General features: G+C 38.5%; 3 protein-coding genes across 3 annotated transcripts in view; 1 reads left to right on the top strand and 2 right to left on the bottom strand.

Annotated features, from left to right (window-relative positions):
- Positions 1 to 394: 394 nt before the first annotated feature.
- On the top strand, positions 395 to 3357 carry LOC135080743 (protein phosphatase 1 regulatory subunit 21). The gene is made up of 8 exons (XM_063975458.1): positions 395 to 551; positions 626 to 820; positions 911 to 1051; positions 1253 to 1504; positions 1714 to 1797; positions 1889 to 2215; positions 2382 to 2477; positions 2599 to 3357. Exons 1-8 carry the CDS (start codon positions 486 to 488, stop codon positions 2743 to 2745), a joined length of 1308 nt encoding a protein of 435 aa, XP_063831528.1. The 5' UTR covers positions 395 to 485; the 3' UTR covers positions 2746 to 3357.
- A 1901-nt stretch (positions 3358 to 5258) lies between these two features.
- LOC135080742 (serine/threonine-protein phosphatase 2A 56 kDa regulatory subunit gamma isoform-like) lies at positions 5259 to 24874 on the bottom strand. Its single transcript, XM_063975457.1, has 9 exons — positions 24751 to 24874; positions 23726 to 23929; positions 20634 to 20764; positions 18059 to 18176; positions 17141 to 17253; positions 16448 to 16610; positions 12294 to 12523; positions 11733 to 11904; positions 5259 to 10132 (listed from the first exon to the last, which is right to left on the bottom strand). Exons 1-9 carry the CDS (start codon positions 24817 to 24819, stop codon positions 9986 to 9988), a joined length of 1347 nt encoding a protein of 448 aa, XP_063831527.1. The 5' UTR covers positions 24820 to 24874; the 3' UTR covers positions 5259 to 9985.
- A 38-nt stretch (positions 24875 to 24912) lies between these two features.
- LOC135080815 (serine/threonine-protein phosphatase 2A 56 kDa regulatory subunit delta isoform-like) overlaps positions 24913 to 26252 on the bottom strand; it is a 48715-nt gene continuing 47375 nt past the window's right edge. The window contains exon 5 of the mRNA XM_063975538.1: positions 24913 to 25050. Within this exon, the coding sequence (XP_063831608.1) occupies positions 24913 to 25050 (138 nt within the window). The remainder of the gene's footprint in view (positions 25051 to 26252) is intronic.

Below are 26252 nucleotides of genomic sequence, written 5' to 3'. Positions count from 1 at the left end.
GCTACCGGTGGTCAGGGTCACAGGCTGAGGAACCTCCGGACAATGCGTGCCGTGCTGAGGATCACCGCCTTTTGAATCTGACCCTTGAGCCAACCATCTAGCGAAAGCTTCTTTAGATGTTGGTCGAAGCTCTTCGCTATTAGCCCGTTTGCCGAGACAACTATCGGGACAATGATCGTCGAGTCAACATATTATTATTATTTTTAGAGAGTCTCCATTTGCAACCTCGATGTATTCAATAAGACTACAAACAAACAGACCAATCACCAATCACCTTCCTAAGAAGAAAATCAGTAATGTTTGTTATTGGTCAATAAGTTGTCAAAATTATGTCATTCACTGTATGACGGATAGTTGTGAGACCTCGGAATTTTCAGTCACGTCATTTTCATAGAAAGTGGGTGTTCGATACAAATGCTACAGTGTTTTACCAAATAAACAGTTATAATTGTAATTACAGAGCTATGTGTTTATAAAACCGAATCATGGAGGGGTTGCCTTCAGGTGATATTCAGGGAAAATACCAAAAATTGGCCGCAGAGTACTCCAAGGTATGTTTCTGTGTATGTTCGATAACGGCGAGTTATGGTCCGTAATTTGTGTAAATTTATCGTTTCCTTTGCAGTTACGGGTGCACGTGAAGGTGCTAAAGAAGGGCGTTCTAGATGAGCAAGCGAAATCTAACGAGTTGAGGGACACATTGAAAGAAAAAGAAAAAGCTTTGCGAAGAGGGGAATTGGAGATAGATTCGTTGACTTTTAGGAATCAGCAGTTAACGCGCCGGGTGTCCGTCCTTCAGGATGAACTTGAAGCATTACAGGTCAGTGCGTACCAAGAAAACGTGAGGTGTTTATCTAAAATCATAAATTCATTGTGATAAAGACTGAAATACACTTTGTTTTACTTACAGTTAAAACAAACAAAGAAATCTAAAGGTAAAGTAGATGAGAAGCAGACTGGCGCTGTAAGTAATACAGCTCCATTAGATTCTGGCATCTTACAAGAGGAATTGCAGAAGAAAATAATTGAAAATGCACAGTTTGCATCACAGGTATTTAGTAACACCTTACTTGTCAATTACACAAAACAAACTTGATGCTTAAATGTACCAATAAGATTCTTATAAGTCCAAGTTAGTAAATTGTAAAGCAATTTAAACTTGGATGTGCTATTTTCAACCGACTTCAAAAAAAGGAGGAGGTTCTCAATTCGACCCGTATGTTTTACTAAGCTATTGTTTATTTTATTTCAGTTATCAGATAAAACATTTGAAGTGTCTCAACTGAAGGCTTCACTAGAAGATTATCAAAGGCACATTAGTGAGAGTGATAGCAAATACAAATGTGAGATAGCAAAGCTCAAAAACAAGAACCAAGAACTGCAGTTTGCTCTAGAAGAGGCACAAAAGGACCGCCTTGGAGGCACCCCGAGCAGGCTCCATGCCCCTAGCAGTAGTCAGCCTCATAGTTGTAATGGAGATTTCATTTCGGAAGGCGGAAGTTTGGTACAGTACAGACATTATTTGACTCACTTTTTTTAAATAAAGTACTGCTATTCAACATTATAGTCACTAGTTGTGTGTACACTCATAGTGATAAAGAGCTAGATTTCTTGATTGGATGCTTTTTCTTCTTGAGGACTTTTAAAATAATTCCATGGTTATTTTATTCATAGATTAATTATCTTAGGTTACTGATGTATTTGTTTTTTCAGATTGGAAGTGAAGATGCATTAAGTTCTGTTGATGATTTGAATATAAATGAGCAGCTTAGTATAAAAACCCATACATTAGAACAAGTGAGTATAATTCTGTAATTTACTTAAATATCCTACACAAAAACAGTCTATGAGTCAGGTTTTATTCAATTAAAACTATTTATTTCATCAGGAAAATCAAAAACTTAGAATGGAGTATGAGCTTGTCCAAATGGAGAATGAGAGCCTAAAACTAGAAGTAGCAAAATATGTCTCAGCATCACAGAAGAGGAAAGGAGATACTCATGACTCCGGAGACTTCAACACATTCAACGAGACGGCTATAGATAATGAGGGTAGAGTTACAGGCCTTCTTGGGAGCATGGAGGTACCATTCCTGTTGACCCAAGAGGTGCAGTCCAGAGAAGATAGGATGAAAGCTTATTTTAGGAATAAAATTAGTGAATTGAAAGTGGAAAAAGATGAGCTGAGAAGCAAGACTGAACATTATGTCAAAGAGGTAACTACATTTTTGTTTTTAAATTAATTTATTTTATTTTCCATCAACCACTAGATGGTAGTGAAATACTCCTCCTAACCCAATCTCATCTTCCCATCCCAATCCCAAGTGCCCATCTTATTTATTTTATGATTTAATATATTTTTTTTACTTATTCTTGTTTTAGTGTGAGTTGCTAAGGCTAAGGTTCGAAGAGATGGAGCGAGATAAGCAGACAGATGAACATACATTGCAAGAAAAACACAACACAATCGGCCGCCTGGTGAGTCAGACACTACTTTCCAACCCAATTGACATTGAATAGAACATGTAACAATGTGTTATGTATTTTGTTACATTCTTTTGTTATTATGGTTGTTTTGACGTTTATTTTCTCAATTCAGGAAGAAGAGTTACACTCCACTTCACACAACTACGAAGAACAAATGTCAGTGCTAACGGAACACGTGGCCGGACTCAACGAGCAACTAACCAAGCAGCATGATGAGATTCAACACCTCAGACACCAGCTATCAACTAGGAGGAAATAGCAGTGTTACAAGCTGAATATAGATATACTAATGGTAAGCCAACGAGTGTCCACTATTTGTGATGCAAATAAACAATTTGTTTTTTATCTACACCAATTTCATGAAGTCATCAGTTGACTAAATGAACTCATTTACGCCACTATTAGTTTTCAAGAGAGAACGTTTTGTCGGCGTAACTATTTTTAAATATAACCAGCTTTACGTAATTAAGTAATTCTGAGTAGCAATATTTTTACTGCCTTAATATGGTTAAAAAATAATTGAAGCGGTCTAGTACATGTAAAGACGACGGCACATCAAGCTAAAAACTGTAGCATCCTATGTTGTTACAATAGGTGCTATTTTACAACAAAAATGTGTATTCTGATGTGTCGTCAACTGTACAACTGAGTGGTATGACCTTTTTGAATTAATTTGATAAACAAACGTGGATTATTTATAGAGTTGCTGCCGCTTACCGCCCGCGCACTTAGGCGGGGTTATGTATGGTCTGCTATATTTTTTAAGCGAAACGGGACACAATATTGATGTCATGAGATCTCCAGTGTGGACAATTCATTAATGTCTCTGCTTAACAGTCTTCTGCAGTCTATCTTTATTTATTTTTATCAATACAGCTGTGATTGGTCTTAAAATACCTTTAATAATCAAAATACCTTTAATAATCCTAGACATGTTATACTGCATTGTTTCTCGTATAGATCTAGCACTTTCACTAGGTTTTTAACACTTTAGAAAACAATTAATCGCGAATAATTGAACAACACTAGTAATTTTTACTACGTGAGATTAATGTACTATATTTTTGCAATAAAAGTATTTTAAGTTCATATTCATGTAAGATAAATTATTTATTTTTATCGAAACATTTCTGTGCCCCTTTATATGGGTTAATGCATATATTATTATAATGTTGAATCATGTTCAAAATAACTGTATTATATGAACATTTTATGAGTGTATAAATGTAAAATATGTATGTTCTGAAAATTATATCTTGTTAATGAATTAAATTAGAATGTAAGTGAAATATTGAACTGCCTGAATTATACACGGTTCTTTAGAATTGTAATATGCAATTACTCACCTAAATTAATTGAAGCAATTAAAAGCAATGTATCTTATTATTCGGCATTGTATTCATAAAATGTATTATTTCGTTTATCAGGGTATACAAAATGTATTTCAACTTTTAAGCTACGTATTAAATTGGCGTTCACCAAGAGATTTACATAGATATGTATCATCAGTTCCGTATTATGCTTCTATATGAACTGTAAAATAACCATAAATAACCGGAATAACCAGATTTTGTATAATATTTGTACTACATTAAAATTTGACACAATCGTATCCAGCTTTTGTGGTCGCCAATAATGAGCTAAAAAGTATAGCTTTATTATTTGCTTAAAACGAATTAGCTATATTTGCTTTAATAGTCTTTCTATGTTTAATTAAAGCTGATATATTATCTCGCTAGTTATTATAGGTTCGTTCTTTCTCGATTTTTCATCAGTTTTTGTTGGTATTTCATTTCCTTTCTCATTATATTTTTTTTACCCAATAGGCTATATGATACAGCTTACAAAGCATGAATGAGTCGATATTTGGGCGTTGTGTGACAACACGACCCCATGTTATAATAATATCGTAAAATTAAGTAAATTCGCGGGGTATAAATGTAGTAAACACACTGATCCTTTTGTTTCTATTTTGAATTCTTTTGGAAAAACATTCTAATATTAGAATAAAGTTTTGTCTCTAGTCACCCCTAAATTTTTATCACCATTCCTTCTGCATGTGGACTAAGGCCTAAATTTTATCAATTGATTGGCTAGTGATTTAGTTTATTGTAGAATTATAAATTTTATCAGTGTATTATTTTCGGGCAAGTGAATTATATCTATGGCGTACCATATCGCCATGCTTCATAATATTATCGATACATTTTGTCGTGTGCCTGGTTTGTATTAACGACATTATGTATACGAGGTTACATGTCTAATGTACAGTCGACAGCACATCGGACCAGCTATTTTTGTTGCAAACTCGCCCTTATAACACCTAATATAAGATGCAGCAGTTTTAGAGTTGAGCATAATGTGCCGACGTTTGTACATATTTACAGTAAATAATGTTTATTATAAAATTATTACTTATTTATGCAGGGATTTTTTTAAGCTTTGTAATTTACCCTACAATGCTCCGAATTTTGAGATACAAAATTTCCATAAATGCTGAAAGACACTATAGTTAGTGTTAACAATAATATGTAATAACAATAAAGGATTTAACTCCTAAAACATAGTTTATATGTATAGTGAGATCAAGGGAAAATTCAAAGTGATGAAATTATTTACGTGTATAAATTGTATTTGGTATATAAATACATACATTGCAATGTATTAAATGATATGTTAAGAAAAATACTTATTCAATAAACAGTTTTGAATATAAAATGTTTTTTTTAGCGAGGGAAACTACCAAAAGGGTGGGTAAATTAAAAGACGATGTATATGCACAACTTTGTATTATAACGATAATCATAAGCACCTTATAATATGTCATCTGTTACATTATTTGTTTTCAACAGTTACATTATCGTTATAAATATTTATACAAAATTTATCAATTTGTTGAACAGCTTTGCAAATAATTCGCTAAATGTGAGGTTCTGTTCATTCACGCTTCACGCTCATTGAAATTTACATTTATTTTAGTAAGTAACTGTGAGGAACACGTGGCTTGCCAGTATCAAAATTATATCTTCGAGTTTCAAACTAGTTTTGGGCACTAGTTTCAGAACAATCCTTGTTGGATTAGTCATTAATGCGAATTCATCTAATCTGATAAAGGCTGACGGCTGATCGCAGATAGAATAAAAAAGAAAAAATTCTTGTTGGATATTAGCTACCACATAAAGTAGTCGCCAGCTTCTTCTATGTGAATAGTGTTTCTTAATTTTTGTACCGAAAGTTGATTATTTTGAAATAAAATCTTATTTGAGACTGGCAGCTTTTAATCTTAAATTTTATTAATGTGAATTCGAGGATTACAAAGAGTCCCTCACAGTTACTCTTGCTCTTATCTGAACGATTACTAGAGAGGTACTTGATTAATTTTATAGGGATACTTAGGTTCTATAAATTAAACATTTGATTAACATTGCCATACTGCAAAATAATATTGTAAGCCTTTAATATTGCAATTTTTACTCTCCCCAATTGGGAAATTTTACTCCCTACAAAATTAATCATAAGTACCGAACACTTATTATACTTTAACTCCAGTACAAAATATTATTAAACCTCTACAGATGAAAACATAGTTTTTACACAGTCGGAGATTTACAGCTATAGACCAAGTAGTGGCGTATGATAATGTATAAATAAAAATAAATTATTTTTAAATACTTAGGTGCTTCCATACCGGCATGTTAGTAAGCCGCTCGCTCCCTGAAATCTTTCGATTAGATTTCCAACTTTTTGAAGTTTACCAATAACACAAATAAACTCTATTGTATTATTGATAAGGTTCAAAGTACCTCGAAAATGCAATGCAAATTCATTTGGCACGCTACCCTCTAATAAAGTAAATTAAATGTAACATGAAATGCAAACCTTGGGTGCCCATTATTAAATAATGCTCTATTTTAAATAATTTCAAAAGTATGCTTTACAAATTACAACTAAACTCGGAATGTGTTTAGGCAGGGTGATACTGCGAACAGTTTTTATTCATAAGATGAATGGCAAAATATAAAGAACCGACCCTGCCTTTACATTTCCCTTATAAAATAAAAGGAGATATGCAATGCTTGACATAAAGACCGATATTATTAAAATTAGGCTAGATGTTACGTTCATAATTATAAAGTACGTATAAAAATATAAAGTAAACAATACATGACTTTACTTTTTATGAAAATAGCATATTTTGTGATTAGTGGATTAATTAATCTATTATCCTTAAGTTAGTCGCATGAAAGGAATGAATGAAATAAACTAATCACATTTATTCTGATTAATACACAAATACAATAATTTTATTCGATTTAACGATCTAAATATACAAAAACAAGCGTTGGAATTCATGTCAAACAGACATATCGTTAAAGATTGCATATATTTGGTTTTAATAATAAATTATACTAATTTTATGGCTGTTGTATAAACATGATCGCTACTACAACTAGTTATACATCGGTGTCGGCTGTGGGCCGGGTCGCACCTGTCGGCATTGGTCCAGATTACAACAACGAAGCGTTTCAATTTCTGTTACAAAATTGCGAATTCCAACCAATGGATTTTGAACTGTATATCCTTAGCATAACGTGAAATGCATCCAAAATGAAAAACACCCTGTTTGAAATGAAATTTTCTACTAATTTGCTCTGCAATCTGCTTTCAACGATTGAAATCCTTATTGTTCATGTGCCTTTGACAATATTACCGATAGATGGAACCCGACTCGAAACGATAACGTGACGCAGGTGGATCTCCAGTGGAATGGTGCATTAACCTATTACTTACACGAGATGTAACGCAATGAAAAGGCGACCATATAAACGCTAATGTAGAATCGAAAATGTATCGTAGCTATGGTTCATTTGAACAATTCAGTCTCTATGACAGTGACGTCAGACCATTAGGTATAATTCCTCAGAAAAGAGTTTGTATAAAGTGTATAATCAGTTATAGGGCAGATTGTTTCAAATAGTACGTCTACCTTTCAAATAGTGTTGTTTGACGTTTCGATGCTACATCTGAGTTATGAACGAATCGCCCTAAAAAGCGGGCGGATAGTGGTGTAGTCGAGAGCACGTCAACCTACAGCAAAATATCAAATTTCCTCAATTGAAATTGAACCTTATCCTATAGACAATAAAGTTTAAAATGCATTGTGGGGATAAGTCATTTTGCGATAGGTTCATGTGCTGTGGACTGTACATCGAGACAAGTATTGACCAGCAATAGTCCTTTACTCACCACTCACAGCTAAAGATAATCACCGCATAATGAAATACAAAGTTCACATTCAACAAGCGATATTATGCCTTCGATATTTTCGCACTTGTTTATTGAACCGGTCAAAAATATTCAAAGGTACACTATCATTGAAAACAATTAAGAACTTACGTTAGCAGGATATACAGATGAGACGGATGATAGTTCTATTTAGTACTTCATTACGCAACATCGCTTCACTGGCGACCGATCATGCGCGTACGCAAATTGGACGCCTTTCGATGCCCAATTCTGCTATTAAAAACGTGCTTAGAATAGCGCCTAAACCCCAGTCCGTGAGCAAGTAGAATTTTGCCCAATGACCCCAAGCTACCCATCCTTATCGCTCGCGCGTAATTATATTGCTGTCGCGACTGTGCGACTGGCACCCGCAGTGAGTGTGCGAGCGCGATAGCAACATAATTACACGCGAGCGATAAGGATGGGTAGCTTGGGGTCATTGGACAAAATTCTACGTGCTCACGGACCAGACTTTAGCTGTAAGAACAACGTCATCAATCTCTCTATTCTAACCATATTTATATAGCTCTGATTGGTCGCAAATAACGCGAACATTGCAAGCATTAGAGCTTCAAATCCAACGAGTTGCAAGTTGCAAGCCCCGTCGGAATCGCGGCCCAAACCAACAGCAGTCGACGTCGAGTGAAATATAAAACATCAACAAAACTACCAATTTAATTATATGTGTACTAACTAATATATTAAATATAGACCACAATGCGTCTTCACGTGTCACTCGTAGAGCGTCCTCTCGCTCGCACACATGTACTCACTGACCCCCGTTGCACGCGAGTGTTAAGTGGGTAGACGCACAATTGGCTGCAATGTAACATTTCAGTAACTAACATCCTAAACACGTAAACGCTTTACTTAGCTCTGGTAAAATACGAAACAACACTTATAAATTCAATTCGGGTATGAACTACATTGGTTGGCTTTCTTTAGCATCGAGTTATCAACATATGGCGTGGGTTCCCACAGCAAAGAACAAACGACTTTATTCCTAGGGTAAACGGTAAATTTTTCTAGTTATAAGATAAAATGGCGTACAAGTGTAGCCAGACCCTTAAAAAGAAGGAGGGTAATTATTGAAAGAGGCACGCGTCAGTGTTACGTATAGCTTATATTAGACAATAGCATCGAATTTATTTATTTAACATTAACTGAAATATTTGTACTTTATGTGATTGTTAATTTCATAATATGAACACAATCACAATCTTCAGCAATGTTTGAAAAAGAAAAATTTAACCAGATATTGCTACTAAAAAAGTTGTAAAGATTACGCATGTATTAAGAACATTAATATTGTATGTTGTATAGTTTACAATAACATAGATAATATCAACTTTTAAAACTATTTACAATGTATGAATATGTCAATACCAAATCTATCTAACCACGAGTTATTGTATATAGCACTCAAGGCTTGGCCGTAATTTGACAATGTTATAGCCAACAATTATCCTATCTATTTCTATAATCTTCAGTATCTATCTATTCAATGTTATCGCAAACGCTATTTATACGTATGTAGTGGTAATGATTGTACCTAATCAAACAAAAAAAAATGTTAATTTACAAACTATATTCTTGCAATTTAAGTAAATTCCAGCTATAAAAATGCCTAAAAAGCACACTTAAAGACATGCTACAGATTTGTGAGAGACATAAATTAAAAAGTATATTTTCTTTGAAATGCGATCTTTAGCTTACCAAAGTCTCTAACGCTTTTGTTATGTTGGGCAAGCGTGTACTAGATAGCTACAATCGTGGATGCCGTTAGTAAGAGAATTAAGCAGGCATATACCAGTGTTTAATCTATCTGTGATTCTATTGTCGTGTAGCTTATTGTTTAGCCCATTTACCTGTAACGCACTGTGTTTCATATTCGAGCAGAATTTAGGAAACCAGTAACCGAAAGCACTAACGCGCATCCTATTTTCTGTGAATTCATAGTGTTGTATCTTTGCGTTTACGTCTCTCGCGTGTTCCTTTACATTCACCATAAGCATATCCGTTATCAATCTATCAATCCCTTTTACGTATACCTCGTCTCGCAACCTGTAGTTTACCGTCACTTGCAGCCAATTGTGTACTCCTAGACTCGCGCGCAACCTTTCCACGTGTATCTCTCCGTGCACGTGTACGTATACGTCCCCGTTATCGTGCACGTGTACGTCCCCGTTATCGTGTACGTGTACGTGCGCTAGCTAGCACTGGTTGACGTCGGGCGGGGTGGGCAGGAAGGCGTCGGCGCGCTTGTGCTCGATGAGCGCTTTGACGGTGGAAGTGTCCGCGGGCAGTTCGGACTTCTTGCGGAGGAGCGGCTTGCTGGCGTTGTAGCCTTGCTTCCGCGCCTGGGGATAAAATAGGTTTCATAAATTATTTGTAAAGAAACGTTTACATCGAAACTATTGTTGTCGTCGTAAGGTAAAAAGTTACCCGTGACAAAACTATCGGGTCTCCTTCATGTGATAGCTTCATTTGTCCTATATGTTACTGCCCAAATACATTCCTTCATGGGTCTGTTTTGTGAATAGCGGGTGTAGTGGGGCATTCTAAAAGCTGCTTGAGCCCTTACTCCATGAGCTGGTAGGTAGGAAAGCAAGGTTCACTGTACGTTGATAAGTGAGATCGACAGTAGGTTCATCTCCAGGCAAGTCGGGCGGCGCGCGCGCCGTGGCCGCGTCTCTGTAGGTGGACTTGGAGGCGGCGCGCTTCTATTTAATGCCTTCTAAGGAGAGCTACACAAAAAGCCTAGCAGTCCTAAACCCACCGTTACTTGTTTCCCTATATCTTATGCTACTAGTAGCTTAAGTCTCACCTCCTTAGCGCCCTGTTCCACGCGTTGATAAGTGAGATCTACAGTGGGCTCGTCTCCAGGCAAGTCGGGCGGCGCGCGCTGTGGCCGCGTCTCTATAGGCGGGATTGGAGGCGGCGCGCTTCTAGTTGTTGCCTTTTAAGAGCGTTTACGCGAAGCGCGGCGTTTCAAGGGGCATCATTGGAAATGATTCGCGCGCGGCGTTTTTTAATAGTTTTCAAATGTTTATAGCAAAACAATAACAATGAATTAAATATCATTTCAAAGTAAATATTTTAAAGAAGATGTTGTTTTATTATATTAAGCTATTTTTATGTTGAATAAAGGAAGAATATTGGTGAAAAAATCACTTTGATTTTTGGGTATTTCACGTTCTTTTAATTTGTAATTTCTTATTGTAAAATGCTTAAATCTAAAAAATTTCTCAGATAACTATTTGCCCAAGGATCTATGCTGTAGGATATAAATGTTTGTTAAATCGTTTTCACAGTATTTTTATAAAAATTTCAGCTTGTAAACTGACGCTAAAGTGGAAATTTACAAAACCTGTGTGGACTTCTCTTGATAGAATTCTTAAATACTAAACTAATCGCAATATTTTCTCAATTAACTATTTAGACGACGAAATTGCCTAACTATTTATGCCTATAACATATTTGTAGTATTACTGGTTAATGATTGTAACGAGTTGAAAAAGTACTGTTTTTGCGCCAAACGGCGTAAACGCTCTTAAGGAGAGCTACACAAAGCCTAGCGGTCCTAAACCCACCGTTACTTGTTTCCCTATATCCCAAACCACTTGTAGCCCAAGTCTCACCTCCTTAGCTAGCGCCTTGTTCCACGCAGTTACTGCCTTGTAAGGAGAGCTACACGAAGCCTAGCCTACCTAAACCCACTGCTACGTATTCCCCTATATTCCACGCGCTTTAGCGCCCTGCTCCACGCGTTGATAAGTGAGATCTACAGTGGGCTCGTCCCCAGGCAAGTCATGCGGCTGTCTCTGTATCTGTAGGCGGGGTTGGAGGCGGCGCGCTTCTAGTTGCTGCCTTCTAAGGAGAGCTACACAAAGCCTAGCCACTTAAGCCTATAGTCATTTGGTTCCCTACATCTAAAGCCACTCGTAGCCTATATCTTACCTCCTTAGCGCCTTGTTCTACGCGTTGATAAGTGAGATCGACAGTGGGCTCATCTCCAGGCAAGTCGGGCGGCGCGCGCGCCGTGGCCGCGTCTCTATAGGCGGGATTGGAGGCGGCGCGCGCTTCTAATTGCTGCCACACCTCCTCTCTTTGAATCATCCTTTCGCGTTCCCTGATAAATAAATCATAAAATTAATTCATCATTAGGTAATTAAGACGTCACTGCAGGATCACGACCATTTCTAATTTACTAGAGGCAAAATATGGAGTTTGGCTTACACTCCCCATGCTGCCTAACTAAATCATATTTCATTCGCACATAATGTTTTCGTGGTATCGTTTTTTAGTTGCTTCTCATCTCTTATTCAATGTTATTTGATATTTGTACACATTATAAGACATTTTAAATATCTGTATTTATTGTTGAAAACTTGAGCTATAAACTGATATAATAATGCCTAGTTATTTTCCAGAACATAATAAGACAAAAAAAACTGTTCCTTGTGTTAAAAATGTTCCAGTGGCTACAAATGTTCCGGAACATAAACAGACACGACTCACTTCTGTTTCTCCTGCTTGTACTGCTGCGTGCACTCATCGAAGAGCTTCTGGTTCATCTCCATGAACAATTTGAGAGCGTTGTACACCAGCCCGTGGATGGTTTTGTTCCAATGGCTCTTCGTGTTCCGGTACAGAGAAGGGAACATGATCGGTAGGATGTACGTTGCGTTGTCGGATATGAGCGACATTATGTACTCGTTGTTCCAATAGTATAATGCTCTTTCGGCCACCTGTGGACAAAAATGATAACATATTTTTTATTGTTCTGTGGACAGCACAACAGATTAAAATAGCTGGAAGTATGTTTCTACATGATGAGCGTTTATACGACTTAAATCTGTCAGTGTTTTTTTTTTCATTATGGGTCTGATCTGCTCTTAAAACCAATATCCACGATAGAGCTGGTCTAAAAAAGATCTTCGTTACTAGGTCAATCCGTAAAGCGCTACTGCATTGCATCAAGGATGACGGTTCTGTAGATAATATTTTTACTATGCATGGTAACGAAAAAAGGTGTCGAGGGATTAACCTAATCGAGGGATTTCTAATAAGTACGATTTTACAATATGAGCTGTACAGTCGACAGCTTATCATATTTTCAGAGCAAAATCGCTCTAATATTGCAAACACATAAGTTCCATGTTTATCTAGATGCGCCAACTATACTTCAACCCCTAATAAATATTTTGATTACCCAGAGCGTCGACATGATGCGGAATAAGCAAGATTCACGACGGCAATTTCGTATAAATGTAACAATCAACTAATAAACCGGCTGGCGCCGCGCCAGCGGTAGGGTTGCCAAGGTTCCGGGGTTACCAGGATTTGTGACGTCAACGTCTGAATTAACGATAGAGAATAACCGTTATTTGGTAAGGATCTAATAGATGGTTACTTGGTAAGGCAGGAAATAGATTTTTTATTGGCAAGGCTCTTGAGGCCATGGCAATAAGAAACAAATAAATAAACGCATGTCATGGTCTTGCAGGACGGAATTGCTTAGGAAATAGTGTTAGGATATTGCCACAAGATAGAGGTGTGTAACTCGGCAAATTTTCTTATGTCAAGACGTCCAACTTAGTATTTCTGGCGCTTCCATAGAAATGCATATTTCACCAATTTGAAAAGTGAGAACAAATCCGGTACAAGGATCTGTGTGTTGATACAGTTACAGCTCAGTGCAGTGTAAAATGCTACGTATGCTTACTTAGGGTCGCTAATGAGAATTGAAAAGTGTTTAGCGTACCATCATCATTATACAGGGTGTTTGGCGCATCGTGTGCCAAAATAATTTGGCGGATAGAATGGGTCATTTCCTATATTTTCAGCCCCCATAACACGTTCCATGCCAGGCGGCTACTTTTAAATTAATTTTTTTAGTAATTTCACCAGAATACCCAAATCGCATCATTTAATTTCGATTTAAAAAAAAAACTACTAGGCGTAGCTTCAAAGTAAATATTTTATTTTGACGTGCATTGATGTAGGGTTGCATCAAATCTAAATTTATTGGCAAATATCATCTAGGTTTTTTTTAATTCAACTTTGAAGTTTTCCGAAAAGTTAAAAATGGACTGAACAATTAAGTTTACATGGCTATAAAAAAATAAATAAAAGAGATAGCAATCTTCGGATTTTATCAAAACTTCTCTAGTCTATCCCCATTCAAATGGTATACTAATCTTGTTTAAATAATAACAACAACTTCACAAATTCCTTAAATTAGTGCATTGACTCTACTCGGACTGATTTGCGAAATTTGTGTTTATAGCCCCTTTTTGTGTGAATAGCACGTTATTAAACACCTAGCAGGTAAAAAATATTTATCTTATGCAATGTAAAAACCTTTTCCCTATCGTTTTTTAATGTGGATTTCTTGAATTTAAGGACGAAAATAATTATTTTGATCGTTTATTAATTATTATTACAAATTTAGTTCAAAATGTCCGCCTCGGCAACGTATACAGTCACGACATCTTCTTCTAATTTCGACTGTTGTCGTATGCAGCCACATTTATTTTTTTATTACTACAAAGGCGTTTTTTATTCGTTGTTGTAGTTCTTCTATTGTTTGAATCCGTTACGTACACCAGTTCTTTAGCTCGTCCCCAGACGTAAAAATCTAACGGAATTAGGTCTGGGGAACGTGCAGGCCACTGTATAGGGCCATCTCTTCTAATCCACGAGTAGACGCCTTTGTAGTAATAAAAAGAGAAATATGGCTGCATACGACAACAGTCAAAATTATAAGAAGATGTCGTGAGTGTATACGTTGCCGAGGCGGTCATTCTGAACAAAATTTGTAATAATTAATAAACGATCAAAATATTTTTTTTTGTCTTTAATTTCACGAAATCCACATTGAAAAACGATAGAGAAAAGGTTTTTACATTGCATAAGATAAATAATTTTTACCTGTTAGGTGTTTAATAACGTGCTATTCACACAAAAAGGGGCTATAAACACAAATTTCGCAAATCAGTCCGAGTAGAGTCAATGCACTAATTTAAGAAATTTGTGAAGTTATTATTATTATTTAAATAAGATTAGTCTACCGTTTGAATGGGGATAGACTAGAGAAGTTTTGATAAAATCCGAAGATCGCTATCTCTTTTATTTATTTTTTTAAAGCCATGTAAACTTAAATGTTCAGTCCATTTTTAACTTTTCGGAAAACTTCAAAGCTGAATTAAAAAGAAACTAGATAATATTAGCCAGTAAATTTAGATTTGATGCAACCCTACATCAATGCACGTCAAAACAAAATATTTACTTTGAGGCTACGCTTAGTAGTTTTTTTTAAATCGAAATTAAATGATGCGATTTGGGTATTTTGGTGAAATTACTAAAAAAATTAATATAAAAGTAGCCGCCTGGCATGGAACGTGTTATGGGGGCTGAAAATATAGGAAATGACCCATTCTATCTGCCAAATCATTTTGGCACACGATGCGCCAAACACCCTGTAGTTTGCAGAATATTTTTCAGATTTGGCCTCGATAAGGAAAAAAAATGATTTATTTTTCTCTCATTTGCTTTAGTGATTCATAATAGAGGGCAAGAGGGCAACCCTACATCCAGGAGGTTTCCTTTAGCAAGTATTTGTCAGATATTACGGGGCAATGTAACTCGATATGGGATGTTTGCGTTCGTTTTCGCGGTTCGTTACACAAACTGTGTTTGTGTACGTACGAATATTGTTTATTGGGATATTGTTTCATTACGGCATATTGATTTCATCATTTTGTTGTGATATGATTGAATCCCGTGATTTTTACTAAATTAGACCTTATTACCATAAAGCACATACAACTGATCTAGAAGTGCCCATGATCTTATCTTAAGAGCTCCATCTGGGTAAGAACATCACCTCTATTACCCTACGCCATAGAGCATACACTGACTTGGAAGTGTGGATTGGACACACTTGGCCAGTATCTCCTCCGTCTCGTAGGAACATTGCTTCTATTACCTACGCCATAGAGCATACAGTGACTTGGAAGTGTGGACCGGACACACACTTGGCCAGTATCTCCTCCGTATCATAGGAACATCGCCTCTATTACCTACGCCATAGAGCACACACTGACCTGGAAGTGTGAACTGGACACACACTTGGCCAGTATCTCCTCCGTCTCGTAGGAACATCGCCTCTATTACCTATGCCATAGAGCACACACTGACCTGGAAGTGTGAACTGGACACACACTTGGCCAGTATCTCCTCCGTCTCGTAGGAACATCGCCTCTATTACCTATGCCATAGAGCACACACTGACCTGGAAGTGTGAACTGGACACACACTTGGCCAGTATCTCCTCCGTCTCGTAGGAACATCGCCTCTATTACCTATGCCATAGAGCACACACTGACCTGGAAGTGTGAACTGGACACACACTTGGCCAGTATCTCCTCCGTCTCGTAGGAACATCGCCTCTATTACCTATGCCATAGAGCACACACTGACCTGGAAGTGTGAACTGGACACACACTTGGCCAGTATCTCCTTCGTCTCGTAGGAACATCACCTCTATTACCTACGCCATAGAGCAGACACTGACCTGGAAGTGTGAACTGGACACACACTTGGCCAGTATCTCCTTCGTCTCGTAGGAACATCACCTCTATTACCTACGCCATAGAGCACACACTGACCTGGAAGTGCGGGCTAGACACACACTTGGCCAGCTGCCGGAACAGCGGGTCCATGATCTTCTGGAACTCGGCCGGCTCGATCACGTCCAGTATTTCTTCCATCTCGTTGAGGAACATCACCTCTTTGGGCGAGTGTGTTTTGGGCCAGTATTTTAATAACGCTCTGTGAAGAAAAAGTTTTTACTTTAGAGTGACAGTTTACATGATAAATCTAAGTAGGTACATTTTTAAAAATGGCTTTGTGACAATTTAGTAACGGAAAAAGTGAAGTCATGACAACTAAAAATATTCAACAAAGTACCTACAGTTAGGCGGTTATCACACTGCGCCGCGCTCCGCCGCGGAGCGCGTGATTTCATATAAAAAATCCCGCGTGCAGACGCGTTGTCAGTATGGTGTGCCGCGCGTGTTTTCTATACAAACTGAGGTACTTGCATACAATGATTAAATCTGTCGTCCCGCGTACCCCGGCGGAGCGCGGCGCAGTGTGATAACCGCCTTACTAAAATAGCACTCAATAAAGGTACACGTCCATTGGCCCGCGTCGGGCACACTATATGCACGGCACGCAACGGATTTCAGTTTGCTTTGTATGATTTCATATAGCGCTGCATAAATGTCGCGCTCTCTGCCGTGGCCACTGGTATTCGGCGGATACTTTTTTTGGATATTTAGTATATTCTAAAACCTCACCTAACTACGGGCTGCGTCAGGGAGGGGTCCTTCTCCAGGAACTGCACCACGCAGTAGGCCAGCTGCGCGTGGTACACCGACAGCGACTTGGCTTTATGCAGTGGCAGTAGTACCTGGAACAAATAACCTCAGTTAGAACTTGGCGGTTTCAGATAAGTAACTATAGGTCTAGCTAGCGCTTAAGAGTAGGCGTACACCGTTGATTTTTCGTCGGCCGTTAGTTTAGTCGGGCAGTTGATCAGTATGGGCATATATGGGAGTGCGCACACTACGCCGATTCGATTTGGCCGATTCTGCATACATATTAAAATCGGGCACAACTATCGGCCAACTAAAAATCAACGGTGTGCGCGCCTACTAAATGAGTTCGTTCCTGAGGTATGAGAGCGGCACGGGAAGGTGTTTTTGTGACGGTCAAACGTCAGCGAGACCTTCAGATTTGTATGCTCTGTCACGTCATATGTCAATGTCAATCATACCGTACCACTCCCATATCTCAGGCACTGAGTTAGCTAAGTATGTATATCTATAGTTCTAAAGGTTCGTTTCTAGCGAATTCCACTACTTTCCACTGCTGGATAAAGGCCTTCCCTACGGATTTTTAGGGTGCTTCTCGCAACCTTCACTGGATCGTCGATCTACCGAGTTCTAAAGGTAAACCAGTAGAATTTTTAGCCAGCATGGGGTTTTTCAAAACTTGTTGGTTATAAAAGCAAAAGCGACTCAGAAGTTCTAAGATTTATCTATAAAATTTTATTGCTTGTTATATCGTTTGGAAGAAATCGAACTCTAGTAGTCTACTCAAATCGGCAAGTCCTCTACAATCCTTAAGCTCTTAAAGCTGAAAGTAATATCTCAAAAAGCAGTAAATTTGAAAGTAATATCTTCATAAGAAATTGCAGATTTTTGATACTTTACCCTGAGCAAGAAGAGTTTGTGCTCCTCCTTGAGCGGCAGCGCGAACCCATTGATGATGGAGCCAAGAATCTCCAGCAGTTCAGCGATGCCGTTATGGTGCTCTGTCTCGTAGATAAACCTGTACAAAAGAATAAAATAGAATAGATATTGATCACAGTCGCTAACATAGCCCGACGGAGTAGCAAGCTGAAGTGGCAGTGGGCAGGGCACATAGTACGCAGAACTGACGGCCGATGGGGCAGCAAGGTTCTGGAATGGAGGCCGCGTACCGGAAAACGCAGCGTGGGACGTCCACCCACAAGGTGAACCGACGACCTGATAAAGGTAGCAGGAAGGCGCTGGATACAGGCCGCTACCAACCGTGCGATGTGGAAGTCATTGGGGGAGGCCTATCTTCAGCAGTGGACGTCCTGTGGCTGAAATGATGATGATGATTGATCACAGTAAGCACAAATTATGAAACAATAATAACACAAAACGAATACAGAAAACAGTGGGCCACTGCGTCAATAGGCTCAGTATTTATCATGACGTGCTCGTAAGGGCATGTCAAGAAACTGGTCTTCCGCGAGAGGCCTTGTTGTGGCATTTATTATCATCATTCAGGACGTTCACTGCTGTACATAGAGGCTACCAAGCTGGTTATCAGTGGGGTAAATTATTAGAACGTGAATTCAAAAGGAGGTAACCAAGGTTGGGATGGGAGTATTTTAAGTTGATCTCAAATTCACAGGATTTGACGATTCCTATAAAACTGTACTTGATTCGTATTCAAATCGGAATCAATCAAACCTTCAAAACAGTTTGCTCGTCTCTGGATCATTTGGAACCTTATCTAAATTCTAACACAGATGTATTATAAACTACTTTGTTACATTCATTTATGTAAACATTAGTAAGTCTAATGCCCGTTTTCACCATCAATCCCTAATTTTTAAGTGAACCCTATGGTAGCAATAAACAGGAATTTTGTTTACATAGGGGTCACTTAAAAATTAGGGCTTGATGGTGAAAACAGGCCTAATGCGCGTACATAAAGATTCACTATTGACGCTGGGACAAAACAAACACCTTCACGCGGCCAGTGTCATTGAGCTGACATTTATTTAACTTACGCAATGCGGAGAAAATCTTTATTTGGACTCTGATTGTTCTATAATAGTCGCAGAAGATAAGTATATGACGAATCCGTAATAGCACAAAAAAAGGTCCGGCTGAGCTATTGTGAGCTATTACAGATGCGTCACAATGGAGGAACAGCGCCAACCGATCGTTATTATCGATCGAGAATAAGTCAAGTGGCCATTAGGTTATAACTATGGGAAAATAGTTTCGATTGTTGGACACCTATATTGTATTACAAGGTCTTTTCTACTGTAACTTGATCGCCTCAGCACTGAAATATTTCCCTAGCGACGTTTTATGATAGACACGAACCGCACGAAGTGACGTGTTTTCAGAAGTTAATAGTTTTGATACTATCCTATCAACAAACTCTGTAGGTAGTAGGGTAGACAGCAAAGCATTATATTTCTTTAAAAAAATCAGGTTGATTCACTATTACAAATATCTAAGCCTAATAAAAAACCACTCTACAAACAAAAAGCGTTTTTTCAATGAATATCCTACCCAGTTCATATTGAACGATTCTTTACGTAACTCACGGGTCACCTATAAAGTCACAATAAAACGCATGACCTAAAATAAACCTATATCTGGCTCATGACAATAAAGGTGAGAGAAAAAGACGAATAGAGTCGTGAATATGAAATATATCGGAACCTCTTTGCCGACTATACATAGTAGGCCTCTGCATTTACAACGTGGCTGCGAGTGAGGACGACGTTTCATTTCCACGCTATTTCCATTGCAATACAATTTAGCTTGTTGCATTCACTGATAACTGAACGGTTGGCTAGGGAAGTCTCGCGATGTAAAACTTTCTCTATAAGTAAAGTATCAATTCCAGGAAAGGTGACAGGGTGAGATAGACATTTCTTGAGAATCGACGATAGAGAAGACTATACCAGCTGTAGAGGGAAAGAATTTCGCTCGGGACGTATGAACCCGAGCAATTATACTTAGAACTGTGGATGTTATCTTTTCTTCAGTCGCTATATTAGGGACTAAAACTGGTGATAGAAAGAACTCAGTGAGAAATTTTGCGAATAAGGGGGAATAAGGTAAAGGGAATGACAAAAGATCCCAATGGGTCGACGTGCACTGCGCTCATGCGCGGCCCTAAATAAGATAAGATAATATAGTGAAAATGTTCAATAATTGCTGTTTAGCTTTCATATATCATTTCACCTTTTGCTTCCCTAGCGGAAAAATCAGTTGGTGCAGTAGTTTGTTACTACTGACGATAATTCAGACTTGAAGTCTTTCATTGTTTTTGAAGTCAGTTCTACGATGATGGGATGATAATACGCTTAGTTGTCCAGAATGCATACGCGGGCATTAAGTTATTCGAATGTTCATAGTGGGTAGAGCCCAGCGGAGAGCAGTTAGTCCGCATTATTACACATTCATATTTTCAATAGCCAAATACACTTCATAGTTGTTCGCAACTCACCTATAAAACACGTTGTTGATCTGTTTCCGTATGTAGGCGCGGAGAACTAGGAACTTGCCGTATATCCTGTGCAGTGTTGTCTTTAGGAAGTCGCGCTCGCGAGGGTCCTCCGAGTCGAACAGCTCTAGTAACTGAAATAGAAACGGTATGTGTAAGATTATTCTTAATTACATTATTATTCTATGATAATATGGCCTAGATGTGATATTATCAGTAATGATTTATAGTTTCATCAAAATCCGTCCAGTACTTTTTGAGTAAGGAAATCGTTGACTCGTTGGAACGCCGCATTTCAAAAGGGCTAGCCGTAAGGTAATACGGCGGATTATACAATCCGACTGCGACATTTCCATTCTCACTAACATTCTCATTTACTATACATATTTAACATTAAGACAAATTCCTTTCATTTTTACATGTGCTTGACATAATTTAAAGATGTTTCTAACATGCGCCGTGTGGACGCACCATTAGAAAATCAAAATTGTGACTGATCAGCACCATATCACTTGGAAGTCCCCCTAAACTTAAGGAAAAATTAAGTAGAACAATTTTTATAAAAATACTTTATGTCATTAATAACTACCCCTCACCTCACCTGAACATAATGAACTTCTATTTACACTTATGGCAGCATATCAGCTAGCGCAATCAGCGTTTATAATAAGATTGTTAAGTCGATCGTGTACGGACGGCGTCACATCAAGCTTAACACTGTAGCATCTTATGATATTGCAATAGGTACCATATTGGAACAAAAATGTATAGGCTGATGTGCCGTGAGTTTCAGTGCTGTTACTTCGATGGGCGTGTCGTGGCGCTTCATTAGCAAAAGCTGACGGTGTAGGGCTGCTACCTGATATTGATGAGTGGAGTAAACAAGGAATGTCAGTCGAAGTTGATTTTGATACTGCAATCGACTGGGGAGTCGCCAGAAATGATACATTGGTGTCTTATAATAATAATCGTCGAATTCAGAGTAAAAGGCCAAAAACTTTCTTTACGCTCACGGCATCGATGGTATTGTAAGTAAATTTCAGTGCTCTAACACAGAGATAGGCGTATTTTGGCGCCTCATTTGTGATGGGGCTGTTACCTGTTACTTTTCTTTTTTCAGTCTTCATATTGAGAGCGAAAGCAGAACGCATTTTTATATTCCATTACAAACATAATTTTGCTTCTTTGTAAATATGAGGACAAATGGGCAAAAGTTGAAATGTAAGTGGGCCATCTATCGGTATCTTCCAGTTACTTCAGTACTTATGCCGAAACCATTTTCCGATACAAGCATTCCCTAATGCTGACGTGGCTTAACACACACACAAGTGGTGTACGTTTAGTAGCTGATTCCAGACTATAAAATATTGTGTCTACATCTGCACTTCGTAAAAACGGTTGAGCTTTTATTGTTCAGTAAATAAAACGAGATAGGTATTTTCACATACACATGTCACAAGTAAATGAGCCAATTGAAGGTGCTGCTCGTGAAATTCAGACTTTGTTATATTCGTCTCATACAGAGCACTTACGAAGAAAAGAGAGAAAAGAAGACACACGAAGCAACCCTAAAGATATCGAGTCAAAAACACATAAACCTTAACGGCATAGGTTTTATTATTCAAAGGGTCAAGGGCGGCGTGACGTCACAATGGACAGTGGTGTGTTCTTCCTGCTAAGGGAGTTATAAAACCGCTAACCAATATTAACGCATTAGACATCTGAATGTTACGTATAAAGCACATCAGTATACACATTTTTGTTGAAAAATAGTACCTATTACAACCACGTAAGATGCCCAAATATACCTCGATGTGCCCGGACATTATTTATTCAAGAATTGACAGCCCGAGTGGGGTATCAAACAGTAAACACACAAATCGAAGTGTGTGCTGTATTATTCACAATGGTGGTGGTCAAGGGCGCATTTCTAACCGCAGGCTTCATACAGGCGAGTATTATTTTGAGGGTACCATTAGCGAGCGGTTTGTTGGTGCATACCGGTTCAATTTGTGGGTAGTAACCACAACATGCAAGGTAATTGATAGCAATATTGCACTTTGTACTAGATATTTAGGGGATTGTTGTCAACATTTTTGCTGATAGGCATGTGGTTAAGCTCTACTATGTCAATTTTAATACTATAACCTCTATTTTTAGTTAGTATTTGATCAAATTACGAAGAATAAGAAAAAATACGGCTTCGATAATAATTCATATCCAATAAGGAAAAGTTAACTTAATTAATTTAGTCATCCAATTTACTTATGCTTTCTAAATGACTTTAGTGATTAATGTATTTGTCACAATCATTAGTTGTCCATCAATAGTAGACACATTTAATGCGGTTCACCACAACAAACTGATGCCCAGTTTGTGGTTCTTTTGAAATTCTAATAGGTGCTATTATTCAATACTAGCTTTCCGCCCGCGGCTTCGCCCGCGTGAAATTTTGTCTGTCACAGAAAAACTTTATCGCGCGCGTGCCTCTTTCAAAATCCGGGATAAAAACTATCCTATGTCCTTTCCCGGGACTCAAACTATCTCTATGCCAAATTTCATCAAAATCGGTTCAGTGGTTTAGGCGTGAAAGAGAGACAGACAGACAGACAGAGTTACTTTCGCATTTATAATATTAGTATAGATTAATCAGTTCTGCTAGCGACAGTACTATGATCTATTCCTGTTTCTAAGCTAGAAAGCTGACGAGCTGAGATTACATTAATGTAACTACTTAAGTACCGATAGACCGAAGATATCTTAATAAAGCCACAGCTGTGACATACGCGCGACACTTGCGAGTAATGACTCGTATTCTAGTAGTCGATGTTCTATTGTTTGTACAGAATTTTAATACATACCTCAGCTACACTATTCGCTTCGACGACGTACCGAAATTACCCGATTTGTGTAGTCAGACACAGTGTTCAAACTTTGGAACAATTTGGGCTCTTTGACTAGGGCGCAAAACGAACGACTTTCGGAAGTCGGACGAGGCGAGGCGAAGGCGAGGTTGCGCGAAGAGAAGTGCGTGTCTACACCAACTTCAGCTAACTTCGCGAGTAGTTTAACATAAGCATAAGGTTCAAACTCACCTGTAGTACAAACTTCTGGTCAATATACTTCTTGGCGATATTGGGCTGGAAGTCCGGCGACTCCAGTAGCCTGAGGAACAGCTCGTAGACCAGCTGCAGGTGTGGCCACGCCGCCTCCAGTGTAGGCTCGTCTTCCTCCGGGTCGAACTCCGCTCCGTTGGGGTTGGATGACGGAGGTAGAGTTCGAAATAGGTTTATCGCGAACTGTGGAACGAAGAGAATTTAAGTTTTGGAATCTTATTGGTATTTTTTTAAAAGAATATTCTCGTTAGCCCCTCGTACTAAGCTAAATATGCTTGTGCCACGAGTGTGCTCACCACAATAGTCGGACGGCGGCGAGCTAGGAACCCGCGTTCCTCGGATCACGAGTCGGCTTCTCCGACCCCTTCACCATTCGGCTATCGTGACTAAGTTAGCGTGATATGAGGCTAAGGAATAGAATGCTGATGCGCAAACGCTTATGAACAAATCCAGTGATCCAGTAGTAGTTTACTTATCATTCAGGATGAGCTAACATTCACTGGTTGTATTTTAAGGGGTCAATATGAAGACAAGGGAGTTCTAGTGGTAGAAACAAGAGATGGGAATGGTCCTATTCGAGTAAGCCTAACCAGTGACAGTATAATCGAAATCTAAATTAAACTTTCATAGCCGTAACGAAATTATTCAGAAGGTCAGGAGTTCGAAGCTAAGGATCGACTTCTTTTCAATGTAGAGTGGATTCAAGTCAACAGAAATGGGTCACCACGTAACTTTGGAGTTCTTGCTACAGTCTTGAATTAGAGGACAAACTTCTTCTCTGTCGTTTCGAGAGGAATAAGAGAGAACAAACATGGTGTATCTACTTACCAAATTTACAGCCTCCGGGTATATCGCCTCTGTGATGACGCCGCGCTGCGAGGTAACGTATTCGACCATCTCCAGCAGCGCAGCTCGCTTCACCTCCTTCCATTTGATGTCGGACAGCGGCTCGTCCGCGAGGGGACAGACAATAGCTCGGTTAATATGAATTTATATCTACTTACCATATTCACAGCCTCCGGGTATATCGCTTCCGTGATGACGCCGCGCTGCGAGGTGACGTATTCGACCATCTCCAGCAGCGCGGCTCGCTTCACCTCCTTCCATTTGAGGTCGGACAGCGGCTCGTCCACGAAGGGACAGACAATAGCTCAGCTAGTATGAATCTATGTATATTTACTTACCATATTCACAGCCTCCGGGTATATCGCCTCTGTGATGACGCCGCGCTGCGAGGTGACGTATTCGACCATCTCCAGCAGCGCGGCTCGCTTCACCTCCTTCCATTTGAGGTCGGACAGCGGCTCGTCCGCGAGGGGACAGACAATAGCTCAGCTAATATGAATCTATATACAGGGTGTTTCTTGTAAGGTGTCAAGCCGAAGGCAGGTGATAGGTGAGGACTAGACCTATCGATTTCACCCCCATGTATGTTCTACGATTTTTCATAGTTTAGAAGTTATCGTTAATTTTGTGATTTTTTCAAATTGTATGACCCAGTAGGCTTTAAATTTTTTAATCTTTTTTTTGGGTCGACTTTTCTCAGATTTCTTTTTTTTGACAGATTCCCTATTAATTGCAGATTTTTTTAAAAAATAATCAACTTCCTATCTTTGATGCAAGATACAAAATTTTTGCTAGAAACATAAAAAATATGTTTTTAGCGGAACATTCTAAAATTTTCAACTTAAAGGTTTGAAAAAAAAAAGAACTTCCGTAGGTCCAAAATAATTTTAAAAACTGCGCAGTTTTATGAACTTTTATAATAACACAAAAAAACATGTACTTAATAGGCCATTATTTTCTGTAATCGCTCCCCTCAAGTGGCAAGTTGGAGATTCCGTTACATGTTTTTGACTTTCTTAGGACTAAGTAATGTTTGCAATCCCTTAAGTTTACGTTATGTAGAACACATTTAGAGACAATATCTGAAAAGAACATTTTTTATCCACAACGAGGAAGCTCTTGCCCTTCATCTGGTATACAATAGGGAATATGAAAATATTGATGAACTGCGGACAAAGCTGACTGAAGCACAAAACCAAATTAAAATGAAGAAGAAGGTTTTACAAAGAATTTTTTTGCGGCGTTGTCAAAATCAAAAAAATCAAAATCAAAATCAAAAATATTTATTCAGTTTAGACCACAAGTGGCACTTATGAATGTCGAATGTGCATTCAGGTCAACGGTGGACATTTTGAACATTTACTTTAAATTAAATTATTACACCCATTTTATCTCTCTCACACACACACACACACACACACACACACACACACACACACACACACCACACACACACACACACCACACACACACACACACACTCTAATATGTAGGTATATCGAATTGAATCGTAAAGTAACAACCACCACTGTGGTCTAGTAGTAAGGCCACCTATTCAGGACAGCCAACTCCTCTGTGGTTTAGGATTCCGAGTGAAGCTCGCTGATCATCCATCAGTTTCCATCAGGTCAGATGAATGGCAAGAGATTCCTCGTTGTGG

This window comes from Ostrinia nubilalis, chromosome 18 (assembly GCF_963855985.1).
Source record: "Ostrinia nubilalis chromosome 18, ilOstNubi1.1, whole genome shotgun sequence".
Lineage (NCBI taxonomy): Eukaryota > Metazoa > Arthropoda > Insecta > Lepidoptera > Crambidae > Ostrinia > Ostrinia nubilalis.
Note: the sequence above shows the minus strand (reverse complement) of the source record. Positions and strands in the feature narration are given on the sequence as shown.

Bases quoted from the DNA above. Each gene is read 5' to 3' on its own strand.
- LOC135080743 (XM_063975458.1), top strand. From the start codon at position 486: ATGGAGGGGTTGCCTTCAGGTGATATTCAGGGAAAATACCAAAAATTG. The intron at 1,052-1,252 runs GTATTTAGTAAC...ATTTTATTTCAG, and splicing joins ATGCACAGTTTGCATCACAG to TTATCAGATAAAACATTTGA. The intron at 1,798-1,888 runs GTGAGTATAATT...TTATTTCATCAG, and splicing joins AAACCCATACATTAGAACAA to GAAAATCAAAAACTTAGAAT.
- LOC135080742 (XM_063975457.1), bottom strand. From the start codon at position 24,819: ATGGTCGAATACGTCACCTCGCAGCGCGGCGTCATCACGGAAGCGATA. The intron at 20,765-23,725 runs GTGAGTTTGAAC...TTTCTATTTCAG, and splicing joins ACCAGAAGTTTGTACTACAG to TTACTAGAGCTGTTCGACTC. The intron at 16,611-17,140 runs GTGAGGTTTTAG...TTTTCTTCACAG, and splicing joins CTGACGCAGCCCGTAGTTAG to AGCGTTATTAAAATACTGGC.